The sequence below is a fragment of the Doryrhamphus excisus genome, chromosome 3 (genome assembly GCF_030265055.1).
Source record: "Doryrhamphus excisus isolate RoL2022-K1 chromosome 3, RoL_Dexc_1.0, whole genome shotgun sequence".
NCBI classification, from domain to species: domain Eukaryota; kingdom Metazoa; phylum Chordata; class Actinopteri; order Syngnathiformes; family Syngnathidae; genus Doryrhamphus; species Doryrhamphus excisus.
In genome coordinates this window covers 24,992,935-25,019,012 of record NC_080468.1, presented here as the reverse complement: position 1 = coordinate 25,019,012, position 26,078 = coordinate 24,992,935, and the positions used below count along the sequence as shown (strand labels likewise).

At 39.9% G+C, this 26,078-nt stretch overlaps 2 protein-coding genes across 4 annotated transcripts in view; one reads left to right on the top strand and one right to left on the bottom strand.

The window, feature by feature from the left end:
- The first annotated feature begins 586 nt into the window (after positions 1 to 586).
- Positions 587 to 13,086, top strand: sec24d (SEC24 homolog D, COPII coat complex component). 2 transcript variants are annotated; one of them, XM_058068836.1, is made up of 22 exons: positions 593 to 667; positions 1,100 to 1,149; positions 1,210 to 1,407; positions 2,805 to 2,886; positions 2,966 to 3,087; positions 3,155 to 3,532; positions 4,723 to 4,823; positions 4,894 to 5,005; positions 5,072 to 5,199; positions 5,594 to 5,732; positions 5,805 to 5,920; positions 6,386 to 6,510; positions 6,925 to 7,116; positions 7,191 to 7,284; positions 7,359 to 7,646; positions 7,717 to 7,813; positions 8,775 to 8,920; positions 8,991 to 9,248; positions 9,843 to 10,022; positions 10,092 to 10,283; positions 10,362 to 10,451; positions 11,380 to 13,086. In XM_058068836.1, exons 2-22 carry the CDS (start codon positions 1,146 to 1,148, stop codon positions 11,518 to 11,520), a joined length of 3,183 nt encoding a protein of 1,060 aa, XP_057924819.1. In that variant the 5' UTR covers positions 593 to 667; positions 1,100 to 1,145; the 3' UTR covers positions 11,521 to 13,086. The 2 variants fall into 2 exon arrangements, with proteins under 2 accessions (XP_057924820.1, XP_057924819.1); XM_058068837.1 differs by lacking the exon at positions 1,100 to 1,149 and having other exon boundaries at positions 587 to 667.
- Positions 13,087 to 13,563: 477 nt separating this feature from the next.
- kcnip4a (potassium voltage-gated channel interacting protein 4a) overlaps positions 13,564 to 26,078 on the bottom strand; it is a 52,489-nt gene continuing 39,974 nt past the window's right edge. Inside the window, exons 2-9 of one of the 2 annotated variants that reach the window (XM_058068360.1) lie at positions 17,971 to 18,087; positions 17,279 to 17,403; positions 15,827 to 15,896; positions 15,646 to 15,716; positions 15,472 to 15,579; positions 15,295 to 15,399; positions 14,379 to 14,441; positions 13,564 to 14,291 (exon numbers count right to left, since the gene is read on the bottom strand). In XM_058068360.1, coding sequence (XP_057924343.1) covers positions 14,244 to 14,291; positions 14,379 to 14,441; positions 15,295 to 15,399; positions 15,472 to 15,579; positions 15,646 to 15,716; positions 15,827 to 15,896; positions 17,279 to 17,403; positions 17,971 to 18,087 — 707 coding nt within the window. In that variant the 3' untranslated portion in view covers positions 13,564 to 14,243. The remainder of the gene's footprint in view (positions 14,292 to 14,378; positions 14,442 to 15,294; positions 15,400 to 15,471; positions 15,580 to 15,645; positions 15,717 to 15,826; positions 15,897 to 17,278; positions 17,404 to 17,970; positions 18,088 to 26,078) is intronic. The other variant, XM_058068361.1, reaches the window with a different exon arrangement.

Below are 26,078 nucleotides of genomic sequence, written 5' to 3'. Positions count from 1 at the left end.
TATATCTCAATTTCTGCTTTATTCATTTTTTGTGTATTGGATTTTATACATTTGTATATAAATTAAATTACTTCGGATTCATTCATATTTGTGCACATTCAAAAACAAATATAATATGTGATTGAAAATAGTGGTCTGGTCAATATAACTGTATCATATTTATTCATCATTATGATTAAGTATTATTATACTGGTGTTTTTATAATGATTGTTTTTGTTTATCTTTTCGGAATGAGCTAAAAAGTTGTTTGGGTTTATGGCGCAGACGCGTATGGACTCACTCTGCGCATGCGTACGTCTTCATTGAGGTGAAGTGAACGAAAAACATCAAAGAGTATCTCGTCCAAAGCGGGCTGCCTAGCATCAAAATAAAAGCACGTCTTACAACATTTACTTTGGTTTTAGGATTGACTTAATAATGTATTGTATTCAAAAGGCTATACAAAATAATAATATGCCTCTTATGCTTGTTGTAAGTTGTATGTGGATATTAATTGGCCATTGATAGCTTAACTGTTGTTTATTTTGAAAACAAATGCTGACAGGAAGTTTCCCTCCACCCTTGTTTCCTCATACGTCACACAGACCGGCTGCTTGGAGGAGTTTGACGTGGCACTCTGCATTCCCTGCAACAAACAGACCAAGCGAATTCTTCTCCAATCTACAGGTAAATAAAATAACATTTGTCACTTCATAATAATTTTAAAAATTGTCGCGTTGGATGCTTGTGTGTTAGGACGTTTTGTTTACGTCACGTTGTATATACTTCACGATAGTGTAATAGGTTTGTTACTAAGTAGCTGGCTAGCAAAGATGCCCTAGTGTCGCAAATTGTATTTTGTGTAATGTAATTTAAACATAATTAAGTGTATGTAAGATAATGTATTCGTTTAGAATGATTTTATCCACGATAACAAGCTTTGACGTGGCAACTACCCCGAAGGAATTCACCATCAGATTAAATGCAACGTGACAGTGACAGTGAAGGTGTTTTGCGCCGTTTCGTCCAGCAAATGTCATCAAGCATATTTGTTTTAAGTTTAATAGACTCTTATGGAGATAGATAGGACTTTCACAAATAATCTTATCTTCTTACCAGCATCTCAAAGGTCCATGCTGTATGCACGTTATTGCATGAGGTCATCATGTGTGAGTAAACAGATTATTTAGGTCATTACACTTCTACAACTGTCTCTCTACCTCCCACAGACTGTCCAGAAGCCCAATTATTGTGGCATGAGAAGAGCATACAAATGAGTCAACAGGGTTATGTTGCTGCACCTCCTTACTCCCAGGCCCAGCCGGGGATAGGGGGCTACCAAGGTGGGTTTGGGTCCGGTCCTGCACAACCCCATTATGGACACTATGGAGGAGGAGCCCCGTCCACGTTCCAAGCACCTCTGACAGGTGAGCATAGACAGAAAACATTCAGTCACAATAGGAAAGTCACTACGGTTGTTAACGCTATACCAAAGTGATGGAGCTAGGTTTTAATGTCACAGTTTGGGTGCAGTAACGGAACAAAATGTAAAATATAAAACAGCTTCACTAGTTTTTGAATAGGAAACTCTCCAATGAATACAATTCTCAAATAGAAAAATAAAACTAGAAGTGTGACAGTAACAGTCTAGGCCAGGGATGGGCAAACTAGGGCCCGGGGGCCACATCCAGCCCGCCAAGTGTTAGAATACGGCCTGCCCGTTCTTTCCAAAGTATTTCATTTAAACTTAATGAGGTGACAGGGCCTTCTCCATTGCTGCCCCCACCCTACTGGAACTCTTTGCCCCATTCGCTGCGTGTTTACCCTGACCTTCCCAGTTTCAAAAAACAACTAAAAACCCACCTCTTTAAATCTGTTTTTAATGTCTAACTTTTTATACTGCCGACACAGGGTCGTGTGGTTAGCGCGCAGACCTCACAGCTAGGAGACCAGGGTTCAATTCCACCCTCGGCCATCTCTGTGTGGAGTTTGCATGTTTTCCCGTGCATGCGTGGGTTTTCTATGGGTACTCCGGTTTCCTCCCACATTCCAAAAAACATGCTAGGTTAATTGGAGACTCCAAATTGTCCATAGGTATGAATGTGAGTGTGAATGGTTGTTTGTCTATATGTGCCCTGTGATTGGCTGGCGACCAGTCCAGGGTGTACCCTGCCTCTCGCCCGAAGACAGCTGGGATAGGCTCCAGCACCCCCCGCGACCCTCGTGAGGAAAAGCGGTAGAAAATGAATGAATGAATGAACTTTTATACTTGACTGCTGTGCCCCGCTTTTACCCATGTTTTAACTGCGTATAAATGAATGAATGTTGTATTTTAATGTATCTTTTACTCTGTTTACTTGCTTTTATTCAAGTCCATTTTTCTGTAAAGCGTCTTTGAGTATTTTGAAAAGTGCTATACAAATAAAGTGTATTATTATTATTAATAATATGCAACCTGGGATCATGATCATAATTCCAGGTGGACTGTTACGTGTAAAATGTATAGTATAGTCAATTTTGTTAAATCAATGCGGCCTGCGAGTCAAAAAGTTTGCCCACCCCTGGCCTAGGCAGTCTGAATATTTTTTTTTTTGAGAAAATTAAACATCCTTATTGGCTGAAGTGCAGCATTAATAGTTCCACCGTGTTGATCCCTTTCCCATATGTAATGAATAATGACAACACACTGCTTTTGTCTTATTCACATTTTGGTATTTCACCGGTGTAGCGATGTGTTCCCTAGTAGGAGACTTTGGCTAGCCATGACTCCTGCTGACCAAAGGCTGGGCTGTTTACTAAAAAAAAAATTCTTACCATTTTTTAGGGATGAAATCACCAGTTTTGCCACCTCCAGTGTCCACTCCTTCCAGTCCAAACAGCCAGCAGAATGGGGCTCCCCCACAAAGGTAAGTGGAAGTAAATATATTTGTTTAATTAATTCATACATTGATGGATTAAATAATCAAGTGATTTGTTATACCTGAGGTACCCTGTTGCTTACGGACAACCGCTACAGTCCACAGCGTACAACAGCATGGCCTCTTCAGCCCCGCCTCCAGCCATGCAGCTGACCAATCAGATGAGTACAATGAACATTGGCAACTATGGTAAGCTGTCCTTAACTTAATCAAACATGTGAACAACTCTTGTAATGAACTTTCTTTCTTGTTGAAGCCCCGGGACCTGCGTTTCAGAACCCCCCATCTGCAACAAGCCTCCAGCAGCCTTTCCGTGCACCCCCTCCTCCTCAGATGACCATGGGATCACAGTCGCCCAATATGCAGTCATCCAACATGCAGTCACCCATGCAGCCTCCCAACATGCAGCCTCCCAACATGCAGCCTCCCAACATGCAGCCTCCCAACATGCAGCCTCCCAACATGCAGCCTCCCAACATGCAGCCGCCCAACATGCAGCCGCCCAACATGCAGCCGCTCCAGATGGCCACAGCACCAAACATGTCCATGGGCAGCCCCTCGATGGGCCGACCCTTCCCTGGAGCACCGCCTCCTCCTGGTCCTGTGGGTCCACCTGGATACCCACAGCAAGCAGGTACGGTAACTGTCAACATGTAAGTGTAACATTAAGCTAAATGTTGGGAGGTGGCGGAGTGACACTTTGGCTTAATAGTGTTTTATAGATATTATAAGTGTATTTATTCAAAGAAAATCTCAATACTCGGCTTTTCCAAATCTATGGTTATCATCACACTTAAGTTGTTGCCTTCACTGGTACTCTTTTAATGTTTGCATCATAAAAAAACCAAAAGAGCATATTGAGGTGTATATTAAGAAGTTCCAAAACCCCCAAAACAGCTACAATGCTTGGATATGCACAGCAAGTACATACATTAACTTTGAACATACAGTGGTAGCTTTGTTTTTGTTATTAATTCATTCCAAGAGGTCAGATGAAAGCTGAAATGTATGAAATCCAAAGTCATTTCTTCCATAGAAAATAATGTAAATCCAATTACTCCATTCCAGAAGCCCAAAAATATTAAAGCAAAACACGTTTTATAGAGAATAGTTTTACATGCAGAAAACAATACAAAATAACTTAAATGATAAATATATAAATAAGCAAGTATTCTTCGTCCATGTCTTTATTAAAGTCAGTGTTCAAGAATCTAGGCAGAATTTAGTGATAGCTGAAAATAGAATCATAAGAAAATTGGGGCATGTGAAAACCAAGGTTTGACTATACAAATATGAAGAGAAGCTAAAAACTACATAAATAAATTAAAGGATGGTGAGGGATCAGGAATGTGATTTGCAGGCATTGTAATTTACACTGATAAAATGTCACAGTAAGCTCCATTTCTGGTTATCATCACACTTTTCCTTGTCGCCATTACTGGTACTCTGCAGTGTTTGCATCACAAAATACACAAAAGATGTGTTTTGGTGCGTTTCATACAGACAGTACCTGCGTGCTAATAGCAAGCAGGGACTGCAACATGGTGTTGGCATACAAGTATAAAGAAAAACTAAACACTTTATCATTACATTAGATAAAACCTTATATACTGTCATCTAGTGGCTGGTATTGTGATGGTAAGTAAACTGGTAAGCATATTTTGTTTGCACTCGCTTGATAAAATCTCACAATAAGCTCCATATGGTTATGGCATTGCCATCACTGGTACCCTACTGTGTTTGCATCACAGTAAAACACAATGCACGCAAGAGGAATACTTTAGGAGGTTAAAATCCTTTGTTATGCCTTTTGTTTACATTTAGGTCCATTTGGAGGCCACATGGCGGGACCACATCCAGGGCCTGGGGGATTCCCTGCTGGTCCGCCTCAGAAGAAACTAGACCTGGACTCCATTCCCAGCGCAGTGCGTACGCAACTATTTATTTCGTGTAGTATTTGTCATGTAATGCTAATTGATCTCTGTTTCCCCCCAGATTCAAGTCATGGAGGACGACCAAGCCAAACATGGAGGACAAGTTTTTAGTACCAACATCAGAGGACAAATTCCACCTCTAGTCACTACCAACTTCACAGTGCAAGACCAAGGTATTATCCCACTAAAATTATTCTGTTTGTGTCATTTGTGCTCACTCTACCTTTGATTGGATCAAGGCAATGCCAGTCCCAGGTTTATGCGCTGCACCACCTACTCCCTGCCATGCACCTCCGATCTAGCCAAACAGTGCCAGGTGCCCTTGGCATGCATCGTCAAACCTTTTGCCAGCTTGCCAAAGAACGAGGTAGGACTGCTTATCCCAAGTTGCTAAATTGGAAGTGAACCATTCGGTATTATTTGCTTATGTATTTATTCGGATGTGAGTAAAGAAACTCATGTGTATATCAAATTTCTCAGTATGATGTTTCTATCATAAATCAATAGTTCACTTGTACTGGATGTCATGACACAGATGTACTACCTCCTTTTGGATCCCTTGCAGTGTCATAATGTTTCTCTTGCCACTCGCCTCGTCACCTATGCCTTTTTAGGCAATGTTAGTGTTCCCTGCAATATCCAACACTGTATCTGGAGGAGAAGAGAGGAGGTTTTAAACACATTTTAAGCTGTCGACCTTCCCAGATGTAAGCTAATAGAATTCACCATGATGTCATTGTCATGTCCTCCTCTTTGTTTAGACGCCGCTGTACCTCGTCAACCACGGTGAAAGCGGTCCCATCCGCTGCAATCGATGCAAGGCCTACATGTGTCCCTACATGCAGTTCATCGATGGCGGCCGCCGCTACCAGTGCGGCTTCTGCAACTGCAGCAATGAAGGTGCTACACCCACACAGCAATCAAAAGTAACGTGAAGGCATCGTTAGACATAACTATTTTGTTCATCCATAGTGCCTGTCTTCTACTTCCAACACCTCGACCACATGGGCCGCAGGGTGGACTTATATGAGAGACCAGAGCTGTCGCTGGGATCCTATGAAATGGTGGCCACCCTGGACTACTGCAAGGTCTTTTGAGCAAGGATTTCATGTACAGTGGAACCTCAGTTAGCGTGTCGCCGCAATAATTGTATCTTGGTTAGTGCACGTTTTCTGGTTAGTGTACAATATGGTGCTCATCTAGTCATATTGTTAACTGTGTTCTTATGTATTTTTAATGACAAAATATCCTTGTTACATCCTACTAACTTGCATGTCAATAATGATGTCAGTGGTTGACTCTCAAAACCTTCTGCATGAAAAGCTATAAAAATGTGTTTTTGTAAAAAATTTAGGCTTTCCGGAACGGGTTAATTGGATTTACCGGTACATTATTTCTGCTGGAAAATAATTATTCAGTTAGCATCCGTCTGGGTTAGATTCATACCTTCTGGAAGAAATGACTGACGCTAGCCGAGGTTCCACTGTACAGTATTAGTCAGCACCACATTGAGAATTGTGTTGGACATATTATATGATATGATGATTCCACAGAACAACAAGCCACCCAATCCTCCCGCTTACATCTTCATGATCGACGTGTCTTACAACAATGTTAAAAGCGGGCTGGTCAGATTAATATGTAACGAGCTGAAGACTCTGCTGGACAAGCTGCCAAGGTATGAACGTGTGGGAATGTCCACATTTCCAAAAACTTGAAGGACAAGCAGTATTGAAAATGAATGGTAATAGAATTTATTTTGAAAATAATTTCATTAGTAGTTTTTTATGGTTGCCATTTCAAATGATTATTTCTGGATATTTTTTTATTGACTATTATTTATTGTACATATTTTTTATTCATTCATTCATTTCTATAGTGCTTAATCCTCATTAAAGTTGTAGGGGTATGCTGGACTTTATCCCAGCTGACTTTGTTTTTTTTTAATGAAATTGATAATATAATTAATTTGGGACATAAATTAATAATTGTTTAGTTTAATTTGTTTAATAATTGGTCAATAATGATGGTGAAGTATGTGATTTTCATGCGATCACTGTCACAGAAGCTTGTCTTATCTCCCACTCATCAGAGAGCAGGGTGTCGACAACTCACCTGTGAAGGTGGGTTTCGTCACCTACAACAAGACACTCCACTTCTATAACGTCAAGAGCTCCCTGACGCAGCCACAGATGATGGTGGTGTCTGACATGGCTGAGATGTATGTGCCACTCCCAGATGGCTTCCTTGTCAACTTCCAAGAATCCAGGGCGCTAATCTGCAAGTAAGTAAATAATATTACTAACAATAATTTAAACGCTTAAATACGAAAGTTAATGTGTGATTTGTTATCGGCAGCCTCCTGACCCAAATCCCTGATATGTTTGCCGACACCAACGAGAGCGAAACAGTCTTCGCTCCTGTCATCCAGGCTGGTGTGGAGGCATTCAAGGTAAGGAGAAATGACAGAAACATTCTGTTGTAGAAGTGCATCCAACTCATCATTTGCTTACCTTCACCATGCAGGAAGCAGACTGCAGCGGCAAACTCTTCATCTTCCACTCGTCCATGCCCACCGCTGAGGCTCCCGGTAAGCTCAAGAACAGGGATGACAAAAAACTGGTCAATACGGAGAAGGAGAAGACACTCTTCCAGCCGCTGAAGGGGATTTACGAGCAGCTGTCCAAGGACTGCGTGGCCCAAGGCTGCTGCGTGGATCTCTTCCTCTTCCCCAACCAATATGTGGACGTGGCCACCATGGCAGACGTGCCGTCGCACACAGGCGGCTCTGTGTTCAAGTATAACAACTTCCAGGTGAGCTTGTTTAGTGGTTAAGACGCAAGCCTTCTATCTGCTGGTTATATATCATAATGTATGGCGTCAGGTGGAGACGGACGGGGAGCACTTCCTGCGAGATGTGAGGAAGGAAGTGCAGAAGAGCATCGGCTTTGATGCCATCATGCGTGTTCGCACCAGTACAGGTGAGGAATACATATTGAGCATCATCTTATATTGAGGGGTGTCTTATAGAGTGGAAACTCTGTTTTCATCACTAATCCACTCCAAAAGATCGGACAAAAACGGAATAGTTTTCATAAAAAATAATATAAATACAGTGTAATACATTCCAGACATCCAGAGATATTAACACAAACCACATTTTATGGTAATTAGTTATACATGCAGAAACCTAAGAGAAAAAATGAACATTTAATATCACTTTTACTTTTATGGAAGACTTAATACAAAACTGTGGTGAGACCAGCCATGTTGTTTGGTTTAGATACAGTATCACTGAGGAAAAGACAGGAAGCAGAACTGGAGGTAGCAGAGATGAGGATGCTGAGGTTCTCATTGGGAGTGACCAGGATGGATAGGATCAGGAACGAGTACATCAGAGGCACGTTACATGTTAGAGGCCTTGGAGATAAAGTCAGAGAGGCCAGACTGAGATGGTTAGGACATGTCCAGAGGAGAGATAGTGAATATATTGGTAGAAGGATGCTGCATTTAGAGCTGCCCGGTAGGAGGCAGGAAGACCAAAGAGGTTTATGGATGTAGTGAAGGAGGACATGAGGATAGTTGACAGAGACAGATTCAGAAGACAGGTTTGGATGGAGGGGATTGATTTGCTGTGGCGACCCCTGAAGGGGAAAGCCTAAAGAGAAAGTAGAAGGAAAACTTATTGGTGAAGGGAGAAAGGGAGGCGATGGAAGAGCCACTCAGGCCCTTTATTGTAGCCCGTTACAAACTTAGGGTAACTTTACAGAGTGAACGAGTTCAGCTGTTTGCTCACTGGAACTTAATTATAAACGTCACCATCAAGTACAATCATCATTACACACACTGGCCGGTCTTACTTTGTGTAATGCGTCTCACTTAAACTGCACAGATTCATTTAGTGTGGTATACAATATTATATCAAAGTGAGTGTGTCTACAGGCTTCAGAGCCACTGACTTCTTTGGCGCCATCCACATGAAGAACACCACAGATGTGGAAATGGCGGCGGTCGACTGCGAGAAGGCGGTGACAGTGGAGTTCAAGCACGATGATGCGCTCAATGAGGAGACAGGCGCGTTCATACAGGTGTGCGCAAAAAAATTCTTAGCGTCTACATAGTGCCTCTGTTACTAAACTAATGATCGTCTCGTCGCAGTGTGCCTTGCTCTACACAACCATCAGTGGGCAGCGCCGTCTCCGCATCCTCAACCTCAGCCTCAACTGCAGCTCGCACTTATCCGAGCTCTACAAGAGCTGCGAGACAGACTCACTCGTCAACTTCTTTGCCAAATCATCATATCGGGCCATCTTGAACCAGCCGCTGAAGAACATCAGGGAGATTCTGGTTAATCAGACGGCTCATATGCTGGCCTGCTACAGGAAAAACTGTGCCAGCGCCTCCGTGGCCAGCCAGGTAGGCTGGAATACACAAACAAATGCGCTGCTTTCAAGAAAATTGGCAAATATGCAAAACAGGCTATGCATAGTAAAAAACATTAATAGTAAAATATTATAGTAATATGGTAAAATAATACAAATATAGTTATTTTATGACTTTATGTAGTTTTCTGTTTTGGATTTACATTCCATTGGCAGAGAAATCTATAGCAAGGGTGTTCAAACTTTGTCACTGAACACCACATAGTGAAATTCAAAGGATGCGGGCACCTACTTACATTTTTTTATGTATTCTTATAATTCTTATAATTATTCTTAGTTATTAGTATTAACATTTCAGCTCTTTACATTCTATTTTGCCCAATATTTTCTGTTTTTTTTATTTATTTATTGCCGCTGGCCAATAAAAAAAAAAACCCACAATGCGGGACACACTGGACACTCCAGGTTTAGAGTATTAAAAAATTGGCATTTTTCAGACTTTTTATGGATATGTTCATTATTCATGGTATTTTTTCCCTTTCCTGGAGGTGCGGTAACGTAACCCCCACCAACAGCAGAGCTTTAAGTATTAAGTAGTATTAAGTATTTGTAACTTTTGTGTGTTTAGCTAATCCTGCCAGACGCCATGAAGGTGTTCCCGGTCTACATGAACAACCTGATGAAAACATCTCCCTTGACCGGCAGCACTGAGCTGTCCACGGACGATCGGGCTCATCAGAGGCTGTCCGTCATGGCCATGGGGGTGGAGGACACTCAGCTGCTGCTCTATCCGCGCCTCATCCCTCTGGTACGGCAAAGACAGGATGGGGAAAAAACACAACAAATGAATGCCAAAGTTCATTTTATTTCCTTTTAGCACAACATGGATGTTGCTAATGAGGCCCCACCCACTCCACTGCGTTGCACGGAAGAGCGTCTAGCAGACAACGGTGTCTTCCTTTTGGAGAACGGCTACGTTATGTTCCTGTGGCTGGGTCAGGCGAGTCCACCTGACGTGATCCAGGGCCTCTTTAACGTACCCTCCCTCGCCCACCTGCAGGGCAACATGGTCGGAGCTACTAATATCTCCATACCTATAAGAACAGTAACTGAAATACCTGACTTTGTGTTTTTTCCTCCCCTAAAGAGCGTTCTTCCTGAGCTGGACAACCCTCTGTCTAAGAAGGTTCGATGCATCATCAGAGATCTTCTGGAAAAGAGGCCCAAATCCATGAAGGTAAGAAGTTCACAAAGAAATACTGTCAGGAAAATGTCAGGAACCCAATATGTCTTGTTCTCTCCACTCACCTTTGGTAGCTTTGGAGCTTATAGTAAATACATGTCCGTGTATATTTCCAAAACATTTCAAATTACTTTGTGCAAAAACTGAATAATAAAAAAATATGAAATTGTAAAATTGTGAAAAATTACAAAAAAAATTCATTATTAAAAAAATATTTTTATTTAACCCATTCAGAGCTTATGGCTGTTTCTGATGCAAACTTTCTAAAAGACTACATTACTCTTAAAAATTGAATAAATTTAGGCTCAGCTCCCTCATCACCACAACGGTCCAGTGCAGGGTCGACATCACTGCAGACGCCGCACCAATTTGCATGTCGATCTCACGTTCTATCCTTCCCTCACTTGTGAACAAGACCCCAAGGTACTTGAACTCCTCCACTTGGAGCAGGATCTCAGCCCTGAACTCCCTTTTCCAGGCCAGAACCACAGACTCAGACTTGGTGGTGGTGATTCTCATCCCAGCCACTTCACACTCTGCTGCGAACCAAACCAGTGAGAGTTGAAGGTCATGCATGGCTAAAAGCAGAAAGAGACCCAATCCTACAATTTACTCCGGTTTCCTCCCACAAAAACATGCTAGGTTAATTAGCGACTCCAAATTGTCCATAGGTATGAATGTGAGTGTGAATGGTTGTTTGTCTATATGTGCCCTGTGATTGGCTGGCCACCAGTCCAGGGTGTACCCCGTCTCTCGTGTGAAGACAGCTGGGATAGGCTCCAGCATACCCATGACCCTGGTGAGGATAAGCGGTATAGAAAATGGATGGATGGACGGTCAATTTCCAATATATAGTAATCATTTTAATTGCAATATGAGATTATTCTCAAAATGTTTTTTCTTTGTCTTTTTCTCCATTTAGCTTCAGATTGTGAGGCAGAAGGACAAACCTGAGATGATGTTCCGCCAGTTCCTGGTGGAGGACAAAGGCCTTCACGGGGGAACCTCGTACATGGACTTCCTGTGCTATGTTCATAGGGAGATCAAACAAGTACTCACTTAAAACTTAAGAGAGCTTAAAATGGACACTATTAATTGTACAAAAAGCGGGAAACTGTATTTTGGGAACATTCCAAACACAGATCACAGAGAAAGTGTGCCAAAGCTGCCTTTTTCTTTTTTTAAACCACATTCCGGCTTATTGTTTATTTCAATACAAGTCTACTTTTACTCAGCAAATAATGGAAGACAAATGTCAATGTGCCTTTTCTTTTTAATGCCAGTCTGAAACAACAAATTACAGTCGAGAAAAAAAAAAGTGGATTAAGGATTTTTTTTTCAGTATCGTATGTTGTCTTTATAAATAAATTGACACTTGCCTTTTTAGGTGAAACATTCCAATTTGGTTTGTATTAAAACATAACCTCAGGTAATGTGAGCATATTGTTTGTCTTAAATACCGTTGATCCCTTCTATTCACACGGGTTATGTATTTAAACTACTTGCAAATAGCAAATACCAATAATTGACACAGCCATAGAAATGTCTATTTTTGAAACTAATAAAGCCTGGGTTATTCTGTTGCATCGTTACGCAGGTTCACTACACCCCCTACGAGTTTGACATTCCCATCTCGGATCAACATTTGCAATAAAATTGACTGTAATTATTAGATTAGGCACTGACATGTTGTTATATCGTGCAGATATGTATTTATAAATTATTACTGACTTAGGGAAAATAAGATGTGTTTTCATATTTATGGAGGAAAAACAATAAAAATATACATACAATTTTGGACCAAATTTTCACAAATTTGTAGGGTTGTGAATGAAGAATCTCAAATACTTGGGGATTTACTGTACATACTTGAGAAGGAGTGGTGTACCTTCGCCTTACAGCCACTAAAAGGCAGCAGAGCACAAAAAAAAATAAGACTGCAATATAACACAGCAGATTGGTATGTTCAAGGACCCAAATGACAAAAAAGTCCTAGTCCTAGAAAAGGCATAGTTCTGATTCTCCAAACCTTAAAATATGCCTCTCATTTGAAATGAAGCATTACTCATTAACAATAACAGGCATACAATACACAGTACAGGAAGGAGGACCATGTTTTACAGTTTTCCATGTTTTGTCATTTTGCAATTACATACTCACTCCAGTAAACCTATTAAAGACGAACCATTTCTGGACTATTGAGCGCACCTAAATATGAGCCAAACCCACCTAGTTAAAAAAAATATTTTTGTACATTTATAAGCCATACATATTTACACACAAAGGCAAACTATAACTATAACTGGTATATGTATAAACCTTGCAATCCTGTGTACACTGGTCCCCATGTCACTCGTTAGTTCCAATGATAAGCATTATTGATCCTACACTTGATCAAACTTTTTTTTGTCAGATCAAAATGATATTTGCATCCACTTGACTACTGCAATTCACTACTTAGTGAAGCTGCCTAAGCGCAGTGGAAACTGGAGTTCTTTTAAGCCATAAATAAGCCGCAGGGTTCAAAAGTGTGCAACAAAAAAGGAGTGACGGTGATATTACTGTAATTTTGTTCCATAAACACAGGAAGGGCACGAAAATTAGTTATGATGTGGTACGCTGTGGAAGAATAAACAATATACTCAATATTGGCTGTACTTGTCTGAATGGTTTGACTATGGCCAACCATTGTTATGGACAATGGTTCTATTATGATATCTATCAGGATGACAAGATGGTCCATCAACAGTCTCCAACACACCAAAACAACATCAGCAAAATCAACTGTCCTTTCTGCACTCAGCCACACACACACAAACACAAACACACACAGTCAGGACATGTGTAGAGTTCAAAGACAAAAAATCAGTGAACTCTTAACTCTACAGTCCACGTAAGTGCCAGGTTGCTTCAGCAACAGTAATAACTAAGCAGTACAGTGGTCCTATTATTGATATGGAAAGGGTGCTAATGCTTTAACGTTCATTCTTATTAGTTTTATTTAATTCTTACAGTCGTTCATTACTGTGTTTTATATCTTTCATGACTCTAGATTAAAATAAAAATGAAAAAAATACAGTAAACAAGAAATATATTTATTATTTGTTTTAATGTGGTGTTTTATATATACATAAATGTAGAAATAAGCGTCATCCAGTCGAATTTCAGAAGTGATGATGAGCACGTGGTATAATAAAAATGATAAATACTACATTCTTCGGGAATATTTTTCAGAAAAATAAAATGAAAGTCCACATACTTGCAGAGCAACTGCTAAAAGTCGCACAAACAAACCCACAAATGTTCTTTTAATACTGCACGGATGACCTGTTTTGTACAAGGAGCATAACACCATATACATTAAATAACTTAATTTTTCTCGAGAAAGAAAATACACTTAAAAAGCATCTGTGTTGTCAAATATTCTACATAAATTGAATAGAAGCTACTTGTGTGCTTGTGTGGATGTCACCTCCTCGTTGGCGGGTACACTCCTGATTCTTTCCATCATGTATCTATACTAAATATATACATGTATCCACTAAGAGAAGTGGAGACACTATGGAACATTCTTCATTGGATGGAATGATGTTTTTTTTCTCAAAAAGTCACAGTGATGTCACCTGGCAGGAAGTAAGTAAAACCGATTGACGCTTCCAAGAGTGTCACCACAGCTCCTCCTCCTGGTGGCCCACAGTAAGGAACAACAATTATTTTATTTAATAAAACGCATAAACCTGCATAGCACGCTGTACACGAGTCCCAAAAAATTTCACTTTCACGGATTTAAAGGACATTTTCAAAGAGATGCATTGATCGCATGATGTTTTCATCCTAGAGACAAAAACAAATATGGCGTTTAGAGAGTCAAAATCAATCATCTGTGTGTACATTACATGTGATGGCCGTGTCCCAACTTACATTTTGGCAGCAGTCGATGAACTCGTCAATAGTGACCACTCCGTCTTTATTCTTGTCCATCTTCTGTTAGGAGAAAAGGCAGGAACAATCAGAAAAAAAAAAATCCGGGGTGGGGGGTAGTGACATCAAAAAGTGACAACATTAATTGAACCTTACCAATGTAATTATGATAGTGTAATGACATGTTTACACCAGCAGAGAGCGTGGTTGAGTGATTCAGTAGAGACATGGGTGGTTAGCTTTAGCCATGCACCGCTGATTATTCATTCATTCATTCATTCTCTACTGCTTTTTCCTTACAAGGGTCGTGGGGGTGCTGGAGCCTATCCCAGCTGTCTTTGGGCGAGAGGCGGGGTACACCCTGGACTGGTCGCCAGCCAATCACAGGGCACATATAGACAAACAACCATTCACACTCACATTCATACCTATGGACAATTTGGAGTCTCGAATTAACCTAGCATGTTTTTGGAATGTGGGAGGAAACCGGAGTATTGGGTGGAATTGAACCCTGGTCCTCCTAGCTGTGAGGTCTGCGCGCTAACCACTAGACCGCCATGCCGCCCGATACGGTACGTTATTAAGTGTAAATATGTAAAACATTTGGTACACTCAAAACAGTTTGTGCTCCCAAGTGCTCCCAAGATATTAGGTACACCCGCACCTAATATACTAGTATATTACTAGTAATATTACTAGTATCACCGCTGATTAATACTAGAAATTAATCACGAGAAGACACTAGCTTTTGATCTTGCTCTCTTGTTTTTGTTATTTTTATTGGCACAGTGGAGCCTACCACTGTGGAGCCTTTGCTACTGGTTCAGATTCCCCCAGGTCTGATGTCCCGTCTCGTCTCTACTTCAGAGTCCTTTACGTTCCCCCCCCAAAAATACACTTGCATTGGTACACTTGCCTGAAAGAATATTTCTACATGCTGACGTGGCGTCTCCTCTTTGAGTACTGGGTACGTACACTTTCCCATCATGTCATAGATGGCCTTCATGATGTCCAGCATCTCCTGCAGGACAATAAAGTCTTCCCAGCTCATCATCCAGCTCTAAGAGGCCATGTCTTTCAATGGAGGGCCTACCTCTTTAGTGATATAACCATCTTTGTTGATGTCGTAAAGGTTGAACGCCCAGTTGAGTTTTTCCTGAATGGTGCCTCGCAGGAGAATGGAAAGACCCATAACAAAATCCTGAAGGACATTTGACATCAGATGGAATTCTTTGCACCAAAAAAGGGGTGACAGCATCCAGCTTACCTCGAAACTCACGGAGCCGTTGTGATCCGTGTCGAAGGCGTTGAACAGGAAATGAGCGTACGTTGATGCGTCTGCGGAGAGAGAGAAAAGCATCAAAGATAAGACAGAAATGGGCAGTGATCCGCGTCACATTTTTTTTCAGGATTTTGACGTGATAGTGATAGCTAAAACTGGGACAAACCTCCTTGTGGGAAGAACTGGGAGTAAATATCCTTGAAGGTGTCTTCATTGACTACTCCACTCGGGCATTCCTGCAAGACATGATACAGAAATTGTACATTGAGTATATACATTTTTCACATAGTCATCCCTCCTTTATCGTGGTTATTTGATTACAGATAAATTAATTTGCGTGAAGTTAGCTTAGCATAGGCTGCCATCTTGTGGTTTTTAGGAACATTACAAATTACAATTTACAACATAATTTTCATCAGTAGACACTATTATGCTAGGTGTTAGCATGCTAATGTTAGTATTGCCGAGCATGCTAAAATTAGCATACTAGCATTTTTAGCCATTTTCATAGGTTGACTATTATGCTCGGTGTTGACATACTGGCATTTTTAGCTATTTTCATAGGTAAACTATTAAGTTAAATGTTAGCATTCCCAGCAAGTTAACGTTAGCATACTATGGTTTTTGCAATTTTGTTGAATATAAACTTAAGCAGACACTTAATGCTAATGTTAGCATGTTAACATTGTCATACTAACATTTTCGGCCATTTTCATACACACATGAACACACTATTATACAAGGTCATATGACAAGATTGGCATGTAGCATTAGCACATTAACATTTTCTTGCACTTTTTGTGAACATGAACATAAGCAGACACTTAACGTTGTCATGGTAGATGTTAGCTTGCTATTTTTATTGCTAACATTAGTATTTTAATGCTAATTAGTATTTTTGCCATTTTCATAAGTATACGCACTATTAAGCAAGGTATTAGCATGCTAACATACTAGGTTGGTAGAACAGTCCCACCAACCTAGTATTTAGTGTTGTAGCAACATATAAAATCTATTAAAATGGCCATTCAATTTAAAGAGACCGGACCATTCAAGATCAACACTTGCGATTATTCTTATTACTTAGTGGCAAATGCATTACTGCGGAGTATAAAGGCAAGAAAAAAAGTATTTGATTAGATATGCTTGTAACATTTGCTCATCCGTGAACACAGAAACCACAAGGCGTGAAATTCCTTCCCGGAATACGCCTCAAAGAGATAAGGAAGTGTGAAAGGAAATCACATTTTAATCTCAAAAAAAGTTTTTTTTGTAATATTTCAATGGGGAAGTCCATTTTGACCCGGGACAGGGGTCTTTTCTGGTCGCCTGAGCTGCAGTCAGTGCAGACAAATGACCTCATTCTGCCCGTTCCCGGCGCCTTATTTATCTCGGCAAGGACAAAAGGGCTCCATTTCTCATCAGGATGCCAGCTTGTGTTAAGAGCACGCTGTATTAAAAAAGGCTGACGTTATTTTGCAGACTTCCTTAAGAGAAATGTTCGATCCCGGCGGCTAAAATGAGCTTGTATCACAAGATGATATGTAGCAGAGCAAATATGGCCCCCTGGTGGCTGTAAGCACTAGGGGGATGGGGGGCAGCGCCAGGTGCCACTTACGCTCTTAAAGCCGCGGTACAGGATCTGAAGCTCCTTGCGGGAGAATCGTGTCTGTGCCTCCAGCTGTCCCAGTCCCTCGGGGCGGTGGCGGACAGCAGAGAGCTCCAGCTCATCTTCAACGCTGTCTGCAAGAGCAACATGTCACCATATCATATTTTGTCACATTGTCTAAATATCACCGTGGTGCGTCGTCCACTTGAAGAAATGAAACACCACATTCCAAGTTGATGCCACCTTTTCCCTTTATGGAAGAAGCTGGACGGTAATCTACACAAAATCCCAGTTTGGAGAATTCCTGATGTCTTAGAAGGAAGTGAGTGGCACCGTTGGAAAGCTAACAGTTGGAAAATGCAGACCATGGAATAATCCGTGCAACCATCCCATCTCTGAACTGCCAAAAACCACCCACATTTTCCCTTCAAGTACTTCCCAACATTGTCGGTGGAAGTGGAAAAATGTGGAATTGCAAGTTAAATTGGTCCAACGCCTTACAATCAACAGTAGCAGACTGCTGGAAAAGCTCAATGCTAAAACAAACAAAAAAAACAATTGTTATTAAATTATTTGTATTCTTTAAATGTATTATTTAATTCAGGAAAATTATTTAAAAAATGTACCATATTTTTAAAAAATATTGAACAAATACAGACCACGGCTCTGGCACTCTCTGTAGTTTAGTAACAACAACAAACCATCGCACTTGCTTTGAACACTGCTAGATGACTTTTTGACCGTGGAGCACGGGAGCAGCCTCATGAGGCGAGCCCTCACCCCACGCCTGTAGACAAGCAGTGGCGGCGGGGGGTAACCTGGAGGAAGTAGGAAGTAGTGAGGTGGTTACTACGGCAATGGGACGCCATCAGCTCGGAGAGAGAGCGAGAGCATGCGAGGAGGTCACTTCTTCAGGACAACAGCACATGGGTTGCTTTTAAAGGGCAAAATAGGGCAGCTGGGGAGGTTAAAGGCTAAGAGAGGGTGGATACAGGTGTAAAGCTACACCTGTAGACAAAGCAGTGTGTGTGTGTGTGACATCACTAGGTCACATGACTTATTTAAAAGTCACTCAGTAGGTCAGCACAACATGATCCTCTGACCTAATTTTGCATTCAGGCACAAGCTTCTAGATTCAATTAGTAGTCAACACATTTTCATTACCCTAACTTAACTAAAAAAAGGTTATCCTCCCATTCAGTGTGGAAGTGGTAGGTTTGTGACTTCTTATTTTGTCCTTCTTCCTCACTGAATTTGAAATAATTACGTTTTTAAGAAATAAATGAGAGGCTAACATTGGCTCACCGAGTCCCTGTAGCATAAACAATAAATAGAACTAATTAACCGTTATAAAAGAGGGATAGCTGTACTTTGGCTGAATGTGTACCTACTATTTTGGGTGCCACTACTACTACTGCTGCTTATATTACTCCTATTGATATCATTGGTCTTCCACATGTAGCTAGAAAAAACTCCCATGTCGTTTTAGTCCAAGAAAACATACAAAAAGTTATGAACTCCTTTAATTAGCCCTTTGGCAGCTGAGAAGCAGCCAATGACTGGCCAATTAAAAAGATGCAATGGCAGCAATTACATATCTGAACAAAATTGCCTCATAAAGCTACCAAAATGTCAATCTGGTTATGAAAATGTAAAAAAAAAAAAAAAAAAACATTTTCATCAATTTTTATTGTTATTCTTTGGACGCACGTGTCTCACAATCAAAACGTTGCCAAATGTATTCAAAGTTGGCGGCGAGGAGGAGTGGAATAACGGATAGCATCATTTGCACCATGGAACGAGCGTGATGGTCGCCTCCTCTTCCTTGTGTGTGTACTTCAGACAGATGTGGATTTTTTTGGATACACACGAGCAAACGTCAACAGTGTGACGGCTTTATTTGGAAGCTCGGGTGCACCGCAGGGAGCCAGCTGTGGCAAGCTCAAGGACAAAAAAGCAGTGGCCTGGAAGACTCTTAATTATGATGAGTTAGTTGGGAGACAATCATGTCTGTTTTGCTCTTCTGGGGGCTTCCATGATGGACCGTCATGTAATCTTTAGTGGGCTGTTGTCCTGAAGAATGAAGTCCCTTTATCACACTTACACAGTCCAATATACACAGTAGTAGGGATGGGCATTATAATCAATTTATCATATTTATGCTGCCTGTATCTGATATTTTGACTGTAATTTCAATTCTGCATATTTACGCTCAGTGTATGAATGTGCATTGTTTTTTGCATCCTTGTGGTGTATTAAATTGATCTATCACTGCTCTGTTTTATGTGTGTTATTGTTTTTAGTACTTCTACCAGTAGTGGGTGTTGGATACTTTTGTGAGCTGAACCTCAGCAGCCGGCAGCCACATTGTGTTCTGCATTTTGATTGATTGACAATGATCTACAGCCAATGTCCTTGGCAGAAATGCTGTGTTTCCTGTTTGCTACTGATCTCTTTGCCGCTATGGAATAGTGTAAATCAATATTGGGTTCATGGAGGATTACAAGGAGTAAAATACTACCACAGGAGCCATAGGTTTAAACAAGGATACAAAAACACTACAGCCAAATGGTGCAGAGACAAGGTACTTCTTGTGTCTAAGAGATTGACCATTAAATTGAAAACTGAATTTCTACTTTTCACCTGCGAGTTTGATGCCATTTTGCTTGTTGAAGCCAGTGCTCTGTCTAGCATAGCATAGAACTGTGGTACATTCAATGGCTGCCGAAAGAAGGGTGAAATCCCAACACTACATAAAAAAGCATTATCAATTAAGCATAAAGACATAAAGATGCAGAAATTGTGGTCTTTCTACAGTACATTTTACCTGTATTATGACATATTTAGAAATTATCACCAAATTAATATGATTTTAAGAGAAAAATAAAATCCAATATTTTGTGTGAAATTAATACTAGTATATTAGGTGCGGGTGTACCTAATATCTTTGGCGACTCCAAATTGTCCATAGGTATGAATGTGAGTGTGAATGGTTGTTTGTCTATATGTGCCCTGTGATTGGCTGGCGACCAGTCCAGGGTGTACCCTGCCTCCCTCCCAAAGACTGCTGGGATAGGCTCCAGCACCCCCGCGACGCTCGTGAAGAAGAAAATTAATGAATGAATGAATGAACGTGCCGTATCAATTATATCAGATATGTATATATTTTGGCATTAAAAATATTAGAAAAAAGAAATGCCCATCCCTTGTGATTATACATGCTGCACTCTTGCCTTCTTCCAGAAACACTACCTTGTAGACTGCACGACAGGAATAATAATGTCTAATTCCCATCAACAAGCACTGCTTTATCCCTTTTTTCCCCACTTTAAACAACACAATACAGCCTGAACTTATTAAGATTGAAGGACTCACCTATGGGGTCATAAACACGAGACAAATACCTCAGCAAAAACATAATTAACATGGGAGCAAGGCACGCTGAGGTTTGCCGACGACAGCAAGAAAACTAAAAAGTCTTCATCAGTGAAAGTGAGAATATTAGCTAGAAATCATCAATCATAGGCAGCCTGCGGTTGTATGTCAACGCACGCTGACCTTAAATGGAGTGGTTCCCTCAACCTGGGAGCATGCATGTACACCAGGGGTCTCAAACTCAATTTACCTGGGGGCCACTGGAGCTAGGGTCTGGGCAAGGCTGGGCCGCATCAGGTTTTTTCCCAAAAAAAAGAACGCATTTATTAAAAACAGAAAAATATACAAACTTTTTCAGTGCTTTGGTTCTGATTTTCTACAATAAAAGCTCTGATAAAACATTCCACTGTTCTCAAATATCTTAATTTTTATTTTTCTGCACAAAATAAGATGGAAAATAAATAAACAAATCAAGAATAAAGAAAATCTATCAATCAGTAATAAATAAATATAATAATAATAATAATAAAACAGCAAAACTTAAGAAACCACATATAGTTGGTGGGTAGACAAATTATTTTTTTCAGATTAAAATGAACAAAGCATTATTAGAGCCCTGTAGACATGACAAAACACAACTATAGTCACATTTATACTTTTTTTATTTACTTATTTTTCTATTAACATATTGCGCAACTGCAGGGTCTTGAGACACATGCTAACTCGCAAACTAGAGAGCTAGCGACCTAAACGGTAGCCTTCAAGTTATTTCCTTTAAACTTAAATAGCCAAAAACTTACCACTTCCACACGGATAGGGAGGATAACTATTAACAGTTATTTAACCTTTAACATGAACATTAATCAAACGTAATAATTTTTTCTGGGTACATGATACCATACAGCATCCATATCAAACTTGCGCGGGCCGCACTAAAATTAAACTTTCATATCAAGGCGGGGGCCTCAAACTAGTGTCCTGCGGGCCACATTTGGCCCACGGGCCACATGTTGGGAGACCCCTGGTGTACACCTTTTGGCCCCACAACGACACCATTTTAAACCATTTGCAAACGTATGCCAAAAGCAATATGTAGTGTTTTATAACCTCTAATACTGTAGCGCCGCCAGTTGAAAAACGGAAGAAAGTCCTGGAAAAGGCCAATTAAATATAATCACATCCTTGTGTTTCCACATCCACTCAATTCCATGTGTTCCATAAGCAACACAAAACTGGCACAACATTAAAGCTGTTGCTCGCAAGCACCTGAACGCCACCCATCACATGATCTTATCCCCAAATGCGACACAACCGCGTACCCTAGTCTTTATACAGCACAGGCCTGCTCATTTCCATATACGGTAACAATATAGATCTAATAATTCCCTTCATCCCTGAATGCATCATGCTTTCAATGTACAATTTGAACTCATCCATCCCTCTTAAAGGTCAGCTTAGAGAAGCAGATTGGACGAGGTTCATTTTGGATTTTTTCAGAGGCTAATATTTATGTGCTGCTGAGTAGTATCTGTTATCGCGGCACTTGTTTCACACATCTAAAAAAAAAAAAACATTAAAAAAAAGAAAATCTCCAATCTCCAAGAGCGGTGTCGCTGCGTCTTTCATCACTCTTTTAGGCCGGACGCGAAACTGCTGGCTTTGAAGTGAAGATAACGATATGGTCGTATTGATGGACATTTCTATTAAATACTCTGAAATTTTATCAATTGTCACAATTCATGGAGGGGGGAAAAAAAACGACAGAAGATGCACCCTGCATGGAAAATAGAATTTTGGATTACTTTTTGTTTTATTGACTCACAATACGGCCCCACGGCGTATTATTTTTTTTTTTACAATCAGATAACAGCACAGCAAGCATGAGGGAGGTAGATACACAAGCAGAACACAAATAAGCCCATATGTCAGCGCTGATATTTAATAAAAGTGCCTGCAGCTTGCAAAAAAATGGCTTAGGGAAAAAGGAAGAGACAACACAGCAAGAGTGCATGTAATATTGTCTCATGTCATTCATTTTGTTGATACGACAGGAGCGCTGCGCTGTTTTTATGGGCCGACTGCCAAAACACTTGTTAAATATCCTCTTGACAGGAGTGCATTCTATCCTAGCCATTTTTCCAAAGGTTAACCCCTTCAGTTTAGGCCATTTTAGATGATTTGGACAGATTTGTAAAAGGCAGACAGGGAGTGTTCTATGGTTGTAAAAACATGCAACCTACCTAAAGAAAAAAATCGACGAGTCTTTCATCAGAAAAAAAAGCTTTTCTTCTACCTTTTTCCGTTCTTTAGCAATCAGCAGTAGAACATAGGTAGGTTTCAGGACAATTTCAGCTCCCAACAAAAAAAGTTTTTTGTGAAAAGAAACATTTCATGGCCCAACTTTCACTTTTTACTTTTGCTGTGACCGCTGCAATTTTGGGGGGTCATTTGGGATTTTTGTGAATGTTTTTTTTTGTGAAAGACCGCAATTTCTTTCCATCCAGTGGCTATATGCAACTATGCAGGGGTGGGCAGCATTTGAACCAGGGATCTCAAACTCAGTTTACTTGGGGGCCACTGGAGCTAGGGTCGGGGCGAGACTGGGCCGCATCAGGTTTTTTCAACAAAAAAAAAAAAAACAGAAAAATTAATGAACTTTGCTTTGGTTTTGATTTTCTACAAGAAACGCTCTGATAAAACATTTTCTCAAATATCTTACTTTTTATTTTTCTACACAAAATAAGATGAAAAATAAATAAACAAATCAAGAATAAAAAAAATCAATCAGTAATAAATAAATAAATATAATAATAAAACGGCAAATAATAAAAACTTAAGAAACCACATATAGTTGGTGGGTCGACAAATTAGAACATGGGTATGTTTCAGGAAAATTTCAGCTCCCAACAAAAAAAAAGCTTTTTGTGAAAAGAAACATTTCAAGGCCCAACTTTCACTTTGACACAATTTTTTTTTTACTTTTGCTGTGACCGCTGCAATTTTGGGGTGGCACTTGGGATTTTTGTGAATGTTTTTTTGTGAAAGACAGAAATTTCTTTGAAGCAAATTTCCTTTGTATTCTGAAATGTTTATATAATGAGGTTTTCCTTGGTTCCTAAGTTTTACTGTACATGTAAAAGATCCATGCAGACCTCTCATCAAATGCATTTTTACGGCTTAACACTGCAGTGACTTCTATTAGTGTGCAGTTGCATCATTGCATCTTTATGGAGGATCTTTGACTAGATTTTGTTTTAGGTCCTTAGGTCCAGTGGGTCCTTAAAAACAGCAGAGTACACTTTTTTAAAATTTACAGTATGACCTTCAAAGAAAAAATCAGTCAAATGTCCTCTACAGTATATGACAGTAGTGTCAAAGATCTTCTGTATGACAGGAGCACTCTTCTGTTTGAGGACCTACTGCAAAAATTACTTGTCAAAGATTTTCTGCATGGCAGGAATCTCTGCTGTTTTTAAAGGAAAACTGCATTTTTTAAAAATGTTCCCTACTGCAAAACAAGACAACTAAGATGTACTGCAAACAATGCAAGTCAAAGATCCTCTATGCATTCCCTTGTAGTAGATTAAAAATGATATGATGCGTTTAAGAAATGACTGGTTTCATTACACAACAAATATAATAAACAGGGGGACACATCAGCACGTCCACCCAGTGTGTCCCACTTTCTCTTTGGACACTTTTCCAGAAGGTGACGTGTAACGACTTTGCATTATGCATGAGAACGTGTCGTCCACCTTCTTTACGGAAAATAGCCATCACCAGGTTTCCTGTGGCTAATTAGAGTGCCTGGTGGAGGGAAACTAAAGTTTTCACACCTTTGCAGTAAATACAATGACCAGGTGTCCTATTACTTTTGTCCACATACGTGCCTATTGATTTCGGCCATATATGAGCTGTGAGCCATTAGCAATCGCGCTCAGTCCAAACACCCCCACCCATCCTCCTGCTGTCTCCCGGGGAGGAGGGGGGGGGGGGGGGCACACCAGCAAAAAAGGTCAATCAAATCACCACATTAGTTGAGGAAAATAGCCAAAAGGCTAATCGGGCCGCTTACTTCTTGTCTCTTTAAACCAATGTCATGCTACTTGCAACCAAGATGTACACCCCCCCACAACCCAACCCCCCAGCCCACCCACATCTTCATTTTGTTTTTGTTGTTCTTGCAGATTAAAATGATGGATGGGGCTGAGTTGGCTGAATCAGCTCAAGCACAGTGCAGGTTTGGGGGGGGGGGGGGGGGGGGGGGATCGCTGCATTTAGGGTTAGACATAACATAAAGAAGCCCCTCCCACACTTTATGGAAAAATTATATACATTTTTAATTAAAATTTAAATGCTTTATATAAAAATATATTTATTTTCCACTCTTATTACTATGAGTTGTATAGAAAAATGCAATACACAAAAATGTGTAATTTCTAATATAATAATTAATAATAAATAAATAATTAAAATAATAAATAATAAATAAATAATTAAAATAATTAATAATTAAAATAATTAATAATAAATAAATAATAAATAATAATACATAATAATTTAAAATAATTAAATATATGAAAAAAGTTTATTACCATTCATGAAGTCAGAAAAATGTCAGAAAGATGATCTTTTCATATTCAGCAGCGTTTTATATTCAGGTCAATATGTTAGGTATGCTTATGAGCATTTGTGGGGTCTTTTTTTAATGAATAGAGAGTCATCTTATATTCAAGTCAAGCAAATCAAAACGACTGTTATATATTTTTTCCCGAAAAGACTGGGATCGTCATATATTCATGGGTGATTTATATTAAGGTATATATGATGATGATTTCTGTTTTTTTTTTGTGGGGGTGTTATAACAGTATTGACCGGTCAGGTTGTCTTGTATTTGGAGCCTCGTCATTCATGGAAACTGATCAACTGGTGTTTTGTTTTCCAACAATGACTTGAAAAATAAGGGGTCGTCTTTTATTCAAGGGCATCTTATAGTTTACTACATTGACCCAAATATGTTTTTCCCCCTGGAAAATATTTGTGTTGTCTTATATTTGTGGTTTTTACATGCAAACCAAGCAGTAGATTGCACCAAACGTCCCACGCTAAATATAGGTCTTGAACACACGGAAGAGGGGGGTCTTATATTCAAGGTCTAGAGATTTATAGAAGCAAACCAACCAATTGGTTTTCCAGAAATTGGTGTAGAAAGTATTTTTATATTCAGGTGTGTCTTATATTTCAATATAAGACATATAGTATATGTGTTATAAGCATTTGTGGGGACTTTTTTGTAACATTTGCTCTCAAGTTTTACTTTATTGACCATAATATATGGCCTACAGAAAGGTCTGAAAATGACTCATTTCAGGCCAATAAGGTCATTTCTCATGTTCCCATTTAGTTAAGGGTGGTTACTTCTTTTCAAGCCTTG